General features: G+C 41.9%; 1 protein-coding gene across 5 annotated transcripts in view; it reads left to right on the top strand.

The window, feature by feature from the left end:
• The window catches only part of pard3ab (par-3 family cell polarity regulator alpha, b), a 121,801-nt gene that overhangs the window by 72,856 nt on the left and 35,753 nt on the right, over positions 1–13,192 (top strand). For 3 of the 5 annotated variants that reach the window (XM_087811121.1, XM_087811122.1, XM_087811123.1), the window contains 5 exons: positions 23–164; positions 4,294–4,480; positions 4,559–4,704; positions 10,512–10,742; positions 10,810–11,044. In XM_087811121.1, the coding sequence (XP_087667247.1) occupies positions 23–164; positions 4,294–4,480; positions 4,559–4,704; positions 10,512–10,742; positions 10,810–11,044 (941 nt within the window). Of the gene's footprint in view, positions 1–22; positions 165–4,293; positions 4,481–4,558; positions 4,705–6,524; positions 6,567–10,511; positions 10,743–10,809; positions 11,045–13,192 lie in introns of all 5 variants that reach the window. The other 2 variants (XM_087811119.1, XM_087811120.1) reach the window with 1 other exon arrangement.

Raw genomic sequence — 13,192 nt, forward strand, 5'->3', positions numbered from 1 at the left:
ATAAAAACGCTCTCCTCCCCAGGATACTCCGGGTACTCCGCAGCAGACCATGAACACGAGTCTGGACGAGCACGAGCGCAGGATCTCGCACTCGCTCTACGGAGGTCTGGACGGTCTGGACGACAACCTGATGCCGCGACACGGAACCATGCCGCGCACCATCGGTGAGTCGGTTGGTTTGAGTCGGTTCTTGAGGGACTCCTCGTGACTCGGGTCAGGAGGAAGTGAGTCTGACTCATGGAGTCTCTGGGTCTATGGTGCCCGTGACTCGAGGACGAGCGAGTGTTGATCCTCGCCTCCCTCAGAGGACGGAGATGAACAGGATTAGGATTAAATCCCTCTTGTTCTTTCCAGCAGCAGATCAACTCTTCACTGTCATTGTTCTCTTTGTGGCTCGCAGCAGTTCACTCGCTCGGAACCACTACTGTAGCTGAGACCTGCACTCTGTCACTCATTCATTCACTCTTTCACTCATTCATTCACTCACTCACTCACTCTTTCACTCATTCACTCACTCACTCTTTCACTCATTCACTCACTCACTCACTCACTCTTTCACTCACTCTTTCACTCACTCTTTCACTCATTCACTCACTCTTTCACTCATTCACTCACTCATTCACTCATTCACTCACTCTTTCACTCATTCACTCACTCTTTCACTCATTCTTTCACTCTTTCACTCATTCACTCACTCACTCACTCTTTCACTCATTCACTCACTCACTCTTTCACTCATTCACTCACTCACTCACTCACTCTTTCACTCACTCTTTCACTCATTCACTCACTCTTTCACTCATTCTTTCACTCTTTCACTCATTCACTCACTCACTCACTCTTTCACTCATTCACTCACTCTTTCACTCATTCACTCACTCTTTCACTCATTCACTCACTCTTTCACTCATTCACTCACTCTTTCACTCATTCTTTCACTCTTTCACTCATTCACTCACTCACTCACTCTTTCACTCATTCACTCACTCACTCTTTCACTCATTCACTCACTCACTCACTCACTCTTTCACTCACTCTTTCACTCACTCTTTCACTCATTCACTCACTCTTTCACTCATTCACTCACTCATTCATTCAATCATTCAATCAGGCACTTTTTCATCCTCACATTTTAAACTATCTCTCTCTTTTTTAACACACAGAAATAGACAGACACACACAAAGACACATACACAGACAGACACACACAAAGACACATACACAGACAGACACATACAAAGACACAAACACAGACAGACACACACAAAGACACATACACAGACAGACACATACAAAGACACAAACACAGACAGACACACACAAAGACACATACACAGACAGACACATACAAAGACACAAACACAGACAGACACACACAAAGACACATACACAGACAGACACATACAAAGACACAAACACAGACAGACACACACAAAGACACATACACAGACAGACACATACAAAGACACAAACACAGACAGACACACACAAAGACACATACACAGACAGACACACACAAAGACACATACACAGACAGACACATACAAAGACACAAACACAGACAGACACACACAAAGACACATACACCGACGGCTGACCCTGACAAAAACAGACAGACTCTAACACAGACACACACTCGTACATACACACACATAGACAGACACAGACACATACATAGACAGACACAGACACACACACAGACACACACACAGACACACACACAGACACGCACACAGAAACACACATAGACAGACACATAGACACACACACACACACACACACACACACACACACACACACACACACACACACACACACATAAACACACATAGACAGACACATAGACAGACACATAGACAGACACATAGACAGACACACACACACACACACACACACACACACACACACAGCTCCAGGTGATGTAGGTAAGACTATCGTTGAGCTGCAGCTGAAGTTCAAAATTCTCTGCTCTTTTAAATCTGCTCTTCTTTTGATTCACCCCCTCCCTCGCCTCCCTCCTCACCCTCGTCTCCCTCCTCACCCTCGTCTCCCCCTCTGTCGTCTCCCTCCTCACCCTCCTCACCCCCTCCTTCGTCTCCCTCGCCTCCCTCCTCACCCTCGTCTCCCTCCTCACCCTCCTCACCCCCTCCTTCGTCTCCCTCGTCTCCCTCCTCACCCTCCTCACCCTCCTCACCTTCTTCTCCCTCCTCACCCTCCTCACCCTCCTCACCCTCCTCACCCTCGTCTCCCTCCTCACCCTCGCCTCTCTCCTCACCCTCCTCACCCTCCTCACCCTCCTCTCCCTCCTCACCCTCCTCACCCTCCTCACCCTCCTCACCCTCCTCAACCCCTCCTCACCCTCCTCACCCTCCTCTCCCTCCTCTCCCTCCTCACCCTCCTCACCCTCCTCACCCTCCTCTCCCTCCTCACCCTCCTTACCCTCCTCAACCCCTCCTCACCCTCCTCACCCTCCTCTCCCTCCTCACCCTCGCCTCTCTCCTCTCCCTCCTCACCCTCCTCACCCTCCTCACCCTCCTCACCCTCCTCACCCTCCTCACCCTCCTCACCCCCTCCTCACCCTCCTCTCCCTCCTCACCCTCCTCTCCCTCCTCACCCTCCTCTCCCTCCTCTCCCTCCTCTTCTCCCTCCTCTCCCTCCTCTCCCTCCTCACCCTCCTCTCCCTCCTCACCCTCCTCTCCCTCCTCTTCTCCCTCCTCTCCCTCCTCACCCTCCTCTCCCTCCTCACCCTCCTCACCCTCCTCTCCCTCCTCTCCCTCCTCTTCTCCCTCCTCTCCCTCCTCACCCTCCTCTCCCTCCTCACCCTCCTCACCCTCCTCACCCTCCTCTCCCTCCTCTCCCTCCTCACCCTCGCCTCTCTCCTCACCCTCCTCACCCTCCTCTCCACGTGCTCCCTCTTTGAACGTTGGATTAAAAACGTTCATGCGCCGCATTTCAATGGGAGTTTATTCCGAAAGCGAGGCGAGTGTTTTATTATTTGTGTGCAGGAAGTTTTTATCTTTATTACGGCGGCGGCGCATGAATCACGGAGCGACACGACAAACCAAACTCTATAAGCTGATTAGCAGCCGTGCTGCGGCTCTCTTGTGTTTCTGCAAGCTTTTGTGTTGTGGCTTCGTTTAATAAAACATTGCTCTTTGATCCGCGGCTCTGTGATCGTTTAAACAGGCGAGTCCATGACAGCGACTCTCATATTCATGGGTTCGTCTTATTTACTGAAGACGCTTCGTTTCCTCCCTCAGTGTCTCGCCTCGTCTTCTCCCCGTTTGTCAATAAACACTTTTTATTCGTCCGCGACGATGATTCTATCAAACCGTGGATCACTAAACTTTTATCGCCAGCGTTTGAAACCAAACCCTGGAGTTTGTTTTGGTCGTTACTGAATATAAATATGTGAAAAAGTACAAATGAAATAAAAAAGATTAATACAATAAATTAAAGTAAAATAAGAGACTTTCACATTAAATTGGATATTTATAAATAATACATAATTAATACAGAAAAAATAATGCACTAAATTTAATTAAACAACGTTCAAGATACGAATGGATAAAAACAGAAAAATAAAGACATTTTTCCTTTGATCTTAAGTTGTATTACTAGTAATTTACTAGTTAGAATTACTAGTTTAACATGTTAAAGATAAATGTTTAAAGACTGTTTTCTTCCTTTCAATGGGTTTTATTTGGATTTTTTCTAGTACTTTACTTTTTTGCATTTAATGTATTTTATTTTAAATGGTAAAATACATGAAATATCTTCTTTTTTTCCCCCTTTAGAATCTTTAAATAAAATGAATTTAAAAATGAAATAATTCACAAAATTTGACTAAAGCAAGAAGGTTTTTAAAAATATTAACGATATATTAAATTCTCCATTCGTCCCCTCCTTCTGTTAGCTTGACGGACCCTTGTAACAGTCACAGTATATATTATCGATACAACAATACATCTCGATACTTCTATTCCTGATACTGTACTGATACATAGGACTTAATCGATATTTAAATATATATATTTTTTTACCTTTGAAATAGCATTTTATTTTAATTAAGAGTGCTTGTTTTTTACAATAAACACTGAAATATTTGCAGCGTTTATTCATTTGTGTGGTGCAATTAAACCTCTGGCCACTAGTTGGCAAACTTCGTTATTTCCTCAAAGTGTATTTGTATATATCGTATGGAAGCACATGTATTGTGACACGTATCGCCTGATTCTCGACACGGCCCTAGTATCTAACGTGGCCCCTGATCTGAACACGCGTGTCCCCCAGGAAACTACCAGCTGTCTCCGACCGTCAACATGCCTCAGGACGACACCGTCATGATCGAGGACGACCGGCCGCCGCAGCTGCCGCCGCACCTCTCCGACCAGTCGTCCTCCAGCTCGCACGACGACGTGGGCTTCAACTCCGACTCCACGCCGCCGTGGGCCAAAGAGCCGCCGGCCCCCGACCACAGGTGCGTGTTTTCTTTAGATCCGAACCCCCCCTAGTGGTCGATAATCGTTATTGGACGGAAATCTTGCGTCGCTTTCAGCCCACGCGGTCCCGACGACGACGACCTGGCGTTCCATCGAGAAGGTTTCGGACGCCAGAGCATGTCGGAGAAACGCACCAAGCAGTTCGGCGACGCTTCGCAGCTGGAGATCATCAAGACGCGGAAGTCCAAGAGCATGGACCTAGGTACTGGTGCTGTCCCATGATGCTTCACTCCACGCACACCTGCACTCAGAATCTCAATTGCAGTCGTTTCCTGTTTATAAACCAACTATTATTTTTAGGATGAATAAAAGCAGAAGAAAAATATTTTTAAAAACACAAAAGATTTCAATTCGAATTTCAATAGATTAACACAAATTAAATATGGATTATTTTCAAAATTTCAGCTCTTTTCAGCAAATTGTTGAAAACATAATCTACCGGAATGTTCTCTCGTCTCTTCTGAGTTACTTGGTTCTTTTGATTATGGTACTTTTATAATTCAACATGTTCAAGCCGATTGTATTTGAATGACTTCCATCTGGTTTCCATGGTTACATGAATTAAGAGATTGAGAGCGTCCAGACATGGCTGGAGTATAATTTATCTGTCGATTTATGAATTTAACTTGTTCAGGAATTTTATCAAATATTTATTATCTATCATTCAATGCATTTGCTCTGAAAAGGAAGTTAACAACTATTATTTTAATCTTTATTTTAATTCCATTTGGTCATATAACTTCCAACTTTGTATTTATGTGTTTGTTTCTGATTGTACTTTTTATGTTTAAATAACATTTAGCTAAATCCTATATTATAATACTTATTTATAAAATTACTCATAATAGACAAATGTCCCTTTTTTCATTTGATATATTCTGTTCATCCTTTCATATAATTTATTAGAAATCTGTTGTTTTTTTTAAAATAAAAAACAAATAAACAACATGAGATTAATAAAATAAAGTGATGACCATATAACTGTAATCTTTTAATCAATTTTGTTTTTTTCTCCCATAATCATGTGTCACTTATTTATTTTTATTTATTTTATTTTATTCTCGTCTTATTTTAATTTATTTCATGAATTATATTCTGTTTTGTCAGCAAAGCAAACAAATCACTTGAAATGTTTCCTCTTTCTGATTCGTTTAAAATTTCAACTTTATTCAGAACGCGTCTTTATTCAATTTAGTTCCAAAAAAAGAAGTAAAAGTTCTATATTGTGTCTTTATCTCGACGATCCTGCCTGTGAGTCTTGATTTCTGCTTTTTCTCTCACATTTTGCTAACTTTGTCTTTTGCTCATATATGGAACCATTTAAACACATTATCTTAGCAATGCCCTTCATCTTGTCACAGTAGCTGTTAATGCTAGTGCTAATCTTGAAATAGATGCTAATGTTGTACTTTTATTGTACTGGATCGTATACGTAGCATAGCATGTTTGCTAATGTAGCTGTTATTTTTATTGTTTATTTCTATGATACATTTGATCAAATAATAATCTTGTTTATAATGTAGAAGATGCTAATATAAGTGCTAAAGTGTTTGCTAACATAGCTAATGTACTTAGTAGCTAATAGCTACTAGTGCTACTGTAGGAAGTGCCACTAAAGCAAATAAGATTTTGAAACTTCTTAAACAATTTAAGGGGATAATTTAAAAGTTGAAACTAGCCCTTGTAGCATGTAGCTAGCATGTAGCTAGCATCTAGCTAATGCTACATGTGTGGAAATGTCCTTGTGCGTCTAGAAAACAGTATTTCCAATTTTATTTAAACTTCTTTCCTTCTTCGTATAATCCCGTCTAATCTGTACGGCTGCTGTCTGTCTCACTGCGACGCTGTCTCACCATCTCACTGGTCTGGTGTCTCTCTGCCCGCCTGTCTCTCTGCTCGTCTGTCTCTCTGCTCGTCTGTCTCTCTGCTCGCCTGTCTCTGGTCTGATGGTTGTTTGCATGTGGAATGTGACCTGTACTAACCGAGCTCCTCCCCGTCTTTCCTCCCGCTTCCTTTTAACAGTCGCAGATGAGATTAACCTTCACGCTCGCTTCGAGGACGCAGGTAAGCGCCGCCGGGATTATCCATGTGCTGGTCACATCCCCTCCTCCTCCTCCTCCTCCTCCTCCTCCTCCTCCTCCTCCTCCTCCTCCTCCTCCTCCTCCTCCTCCTCCTCCTCCTCCTCCTCTTCTCCTCCTCCTCCTCCTCCTCCTCCCAAAAAAAGAAAAGCAACAACTGATGAGATGCAACAGTTGAATATTCAGGCGCTGCATCACAGATATTAACCATAATCTGCTGCAGATTAACATGTAATCTTGTCGAATGAAAAAGTTTTTCCTCGTCATAATGAGATTGTTAACGACAGTCATGTGTTCACCTTCACACCAAACCAACCACTTCACTCTCCGGAATAATCTGAAACTGTAATCCCACCAGATTATCGCCTCATAGTTGAGATGAAAGTTGAAAGTTAAGATTAAGGATGTTTGTGTAAGTATGGATGTGTGGGGAGTGTGATGAAGGGATGAAAAATGTGTGTGGATAGAAGGAAGGAAATGGTGTGTGGATAGATGAGGAAGAAAATAGAAGGAGGGATGGACCAACTGGATGGATGAATTATCACCATTCAGAACTTTTATGATGGATGTCTAAGACAAGTTATGATGAATGGATGAATGTGTGAGACAAGTTATGATGAACGGATGAACGTGTGAGACATGTTATGATGAACTGATGATGTGTCATGATGAACAGATGAATGTGTGAGATGTGTTATGATGAACGGATGAGAGGTGTCATGATAAACGGATGACTTGTTATGATGAACGGATGAGAGGTGTCATGATAAACGGATGACTTGTTATGATGAACGGATGAAGTGTTATGATGAATGTGTGAGACGTGTTATGATGAACGGATGACGTGTTATGATGAATGTGTGAGACGTGTTATGATGAATGGATGACGTGTTATGATCGGATGAATGTGTGAGACTTGTTATGATGAACGTGTGAGACATGTTATGATGAACTGATGATGTGTGAGACATGTTATGATGAACTGATGATGTGTGAGACTTGTCATGATGAACAGATGAATGTGTGAGACTTGTTATGATGAACATGTGAGACATGTTATGATGAACGTGTGAGACTTGTCATGATGAACAGATGAATGTGTGAGACTTGTTATGATGAACAGATGAATGTGTGAGACTTGTTATGATGAACGTGTGAGACATGTTATGAAGAACTGATGATGTGTGAGACTTGTTATGATGAACAGATGAATGTGTGAGACTTGTTATGATGAACTGATGATGTGTGAGACTTGTTATGATGAACTGATGACGTGTCATGATGAACTGATGATGTTTTATGATGAACAGATGAATGTGTGAGACTTGTTATGATGAACTGATGATGTGTGAGACTTGTTATGATGAACTGATGACGTGTCATGATGAACTGATGATGTTTTATGATGAACAGATGAATGTGTGAGACTTGTTATGATGAACTGATGATGTGTGAGACTTGTTATGATGAACTGATGACGTGTCATGATGAACTGATGATGTTTTATGATGAACAGATGAATGTGTGAGACTTGTTATGATGAACTGATGATGTTTTATGATGAACTGATGATGTGTGAGACTTGTTATGATGAACTGATGACGTGTCATGATGAACTGATGATGTTTTATGATGAACAGATGAATGTGTGAGACTTGTTATGATGAACTGATGACGTGTCATGGTGAACTGATGATGTTTTATGATGAACAGATGAATGTGTGAGACTTGTTATGATGAACTGATGACGTGTCATGATGAACTGATGATGTTTTATGATGAACGGATGAATGTGTGAGACTTGTTATGATGAACTGATGATGTTTTATGATGAACAGATGAATGTGTGAGACTTGTTATGATGAACTGATGACGTGTCATGATGAACTGATGATGTTTTATGATGAACAGATGAATGTGTGAGACTTGTTATGATGAACTGATGACGTGTCATGATGAACTGATGATGTTTTATGATGAACAGATGAATGTGTGAGACTTGTTATGATGAACTGATGACGTGTCATGATGAACTGATGATGTTTTATGATGAACGGATGAATGTGTGAGACTTGTTATGATGGACGGATGACGTGTTATGATGGATGGATGAATGAATTTGTGAGACCATGGATGGATGGATGAATTTGTGACACACGTGATGATGGATGGATTGATGAATTTGTGATACGCATTATGATAAACGTGTGAGACGTGTTATGATGAACGGATGACGTGTTATGATCGGATGAATGTGTGAGACTTGTTATGATGAACGTGTGAGACATGTTATGATGAACTGATGACGTGTCATGATGAACTGATGATGTTTTATGATGAACAGATGAATGTGTGAGACTTGTTATGATGAACTGATGACGTGTCATGATGAACTGATGATGTTTTATGATGAACGGATGAATGTGTGAGACTTGTTATGATGGACGGATGACGTGTTATGATGGATGGATGAATGAATTTGTGAGACCATGGATGGATGGATGAATTTGTGACACACGTGATGATGGATGGATTGATGAATTTGTGATACGCATTATGATAAACGTGTGAGACGTGTTATGATGAACGGATGACGTGTTATGATCGGATGAATGTGTGAGACTTGTTATGATGAACGTGTGAGACATGTTATGATGAACTGATGACGTGTCATGATGAACTGATGATGTTTTATGATGAACAGATGAATGTGTGAGACTTGTTATGATGAACTGATGACGTGTCATGATGAACTGATGATGTTTTATGATGAACAGATGAATGTGTGAGACTTGTTATGATGAACTGATGACGTGTCATGATGAACTGATGATGTTTTATGATGAACAGATGAATGTGTGAGACTTGTTATGATGAACTGATGACGTGTCATGATGAACTGATGATGTTTTATGATGAACGGATGAATGTGTGAGACTTGTTATGATGGACGGATGACGTGTTATGATGGATGGATGAATGAATTTGTGAGACCATGGATGGATGGATGAATTTGTGACACACGTGATGATGGATGGATTGATGAATTTGTGATACGCATTATGATAAACGTGTGAGACGTGTTATGATGAACGGATGACGTGTTATGATCGGATGAATGTGTGAGACTTGTTATGATGAACGTGTGAGACATGTTATGATGAACTAATGACGTGTCATGATGAACGGATGACGTGTCATGATGAACAGATGAATGTGTGAGACTTGTTATGATGAACAGATGAATGTGTGAGACTTGTTATGATGAACGTGTGAGACATGTTATGATGAACTGATGATGTGTGAGACTTGTTATGATGAACAGATGAATGTGTGAGACTTGTTATGATGAACGTGTGAGACATGTTATGAAGAACTGATGATGTGTGAGACTTGTTATGATGAACAGATGAATGTGTGAGACTTGTTATGATGAACAGATGAATGTGTGAGACTTGTTATGATGAACGTGTGAGACATGTTATGAAGAACTGATGATGTGTGAGACTTGTTATGATGAACAGATGAACGTGTGAGACATGTTATGAAGAACTGATGATGTGTGAGACTTGTTATGATGAACAGATGAATGTGTGAGACTTGTTATGATGAACTGATGACGTGTCATGATGAACGGATGAATGTGTGAGACTTGTTATGATGGACGGATGACGTGTTATGATGGATGAATGAATTTGTGAGACGATGGATGGATGGATGAATGTGTGACACACGTGATGATGGATGGATGGATTGATGAATTTGTGATACGCATTAAGATGAATGTGTGAGACATATTATAAGACGCTGGATCAGAACCAGACTGACTCGTTGACTGAATTAAAAATGATAATCAGTGTAGTTTGATAATCTCAGCTCAGATTATAATCCTTCATCCGTCCACCGGTAACGTCTGCTGCTCTCCTCTCAGGCTCCTCCACGAGGGACGTGGGTCCGTCTCTGGGTCTGAAGAAGTCAAGCTCGCTGGAGAGTCTGCAGACCGCCGTCGCCGAGGTGACCCTGAACGGAGACCTCCCCTTCCACAGGCCCCGCCCCCGGATCATCCGAGGCCGGGGCTGCAACGAGAGCTTCCGGGCCGCCATCGACAAGTCGTACGACCGGGCGCCCGCCACCGAGGACGACGACGAGGGCATGGAGACGCGTGAGTGACCGTCCTCTCGACCACTGACCACTGCGATAGAGGTCCTCACTCCCATGTCTGTGTCCAGTGGAGGAGGACACCGAGGAGAGCTCCAGGTCCGGCAGAGACTCCGTGTCCACCATCGCCGACCAGACGCCGCTGAACGTCGGCGAGAAGCCGTTGCTCAACGGCACCAACAAAACCAAAGAGGAGAAGAAGAAGGAGAAGGGAGGGAAGGAGAAGAAGAAGCAGGACGGAGGGAAGGACAAGGAGAAGGGGAAGTCCAAGAAGGGGATGCTGAAGGGTCTCGGAGAGATGTTCAGGTACGATTCAATACAACCTCCAGTCCAGCAGGGGGCAGAGTGACCAGTCAATCATGAGTTCCTCCAGATCAGGGTTTCCTCTTATAATGGCCTTCAAGTCAAAAGAAAGAAGGGATGAATAAAAGAAGAAGAAATGTGACGAGAAAATGTTAAATAACTTTAAAATAAAATAATAAGTTAAAGTATAAAATAAGCTTATGATTCATAAACGTTTATTTGTTGCATTTTTAACCATTATTTTTTAAACATTAAGCATTTCATTGTTGTTTGAATAATTGAATGTAATTGAATATTTTCAAATAATGATTTTTGTTTTCATAGATAGTTTGTTATTGTTATAAAATAAAATGAATGTAACCTTTCAATAAATACTTTTTATTAAATAAATATGAAATGCTTAAAAATATGATAAATTGAGATGTATCAAATAAAAAAGAAAAATTACATTAAATTTCTAAGTAAGAATAATAACTTTATACGCAAACAAATATTTATTAATTTTTGAAAACATTTTTTAATTCATTCATTAAAAGAAGAAAATATAAAGTTTATTCTCTAAAGTCAATATATTCCACTAACAGACCAAACGAGTCGAGAACGATGTCATCAAACGTTTCTCGGCTGCAGAGACACAGAAATATTTGTCGGGTTGTTTCTCGCTCGTGGACGCGTCGGAGGTTTGTGAGAACGTCCAGGTCAAAGGTCACCAGAGTGATTAATGGGACCAGAGTCTGGGGTCCAGACAGACGTGTGAAGAGAGTCCCTCTGACCCTCCGCGTCCCCTCCGGTCCTCGCCCCTGATCCTCGCCTTCAACTGCTGCCAAGACGCCGGTCCTGCCAACCCTCGTCCGTCTTTGATCGTCTCCGTCTGTCCGCTCGCCAGACGCTCGCCAGTCGCTCTCAGCGCCCAGAACTCGACTGGCGGCGCCGCCTGTTCCGTCAAAGAGCGAGTGAACGAGTCGACACTTGAGAGACTCGTGGAGGCTCGTCTCAGGGTCACGCCTTTCTGTGGAGGAAGAACGCTCTTTTCTACCATCAACCCTCCTCATCCCTTCATCATATGTTCATCACTCCATCATATGTTCATCACTCCATCATACCTTAATCCCTCCATCATACCTTAATCACTCCATCATACGTTCATTCCATCATATGTTCATCCCTAGATCAAAGGTTCATCACTCCATCATCCGTTTATCACTACATCATACCTTAATCACTCCATCATGCATTCATCACTCCATCATATGTTCATCACTCCATCATACATTCATCCCTCCATCATACGTTCATTCCATCATATGTTCATCCCTAGATCAAAGGTTCATCACTACATCATCCATTCATCCCTCCATCATATGTTCATCCCTCCATCATCCGTTTATCACTACATCATACCTTAATCACTCCATCATGCATTCATCACTCCATCATACGTTCATCCCTCCATCATCCGTTCATCCCTCCATCATCCGTTTATCAATACATCATACCTTAATCACTCCATCATGCATTCATCACTCCATCATACGTTCATCCCTCCATCATCCGTTTATCAATACATCATACCTTAATCACTCCATCATGCATTCATCACTCCATCATACGTTCATCCCTCCATCATCCGTTTATCAATACATCATACCTTAATCACTCCATCATGCATTCATCACTCCATCATACCTTAATCACTCCATCATATGTTCATCCCTCCATCATATGTTCAGTCCTCCATCATGCATTCATCGCTTCATTAGATCATCTGTTCAACCCTTTATCATCAGTTTATTATTTCTTTAGCTCATCTATTCATCACTTCATCATCCTTTTATTACTTCATTAGATAATCCATTCTTCATTTTATCATTTCATTTTAGGCATCCGCCTGTTTATCAAGCCATCCGCTCCTTAGTTCACCACTTCATTTATTCATCACTTCATCAGCTCATCTATTCAACACTATCATCTCAGCCTTTCATCCGTTCATCACGCCATCAGCTCATCACTTTGTCATCCATGAATTACTTCATTAGCTCATTTATCATGTCAGCCATTCATGTTTTCATCACTACATCAGCTCATAAGATCATCATTTTACAACCAATCATTCATTCATCCAAGTTCTCACACGCACACACTTCATCACCA

The sequence above is a fragment of the Callionymus lyra genome, chromosome 16, assembly GCF_982586985.1.
Source record: "Callionymus lyra chromosome 16, fCalLyr1.hap1.1, whole genome shotgun sequence".
NCBI lineage: Eukaryota > Metazoa > Chordata > Actinopteri > Syngnathiformes > Callionymidae > Callionymus > Callionymus lyra.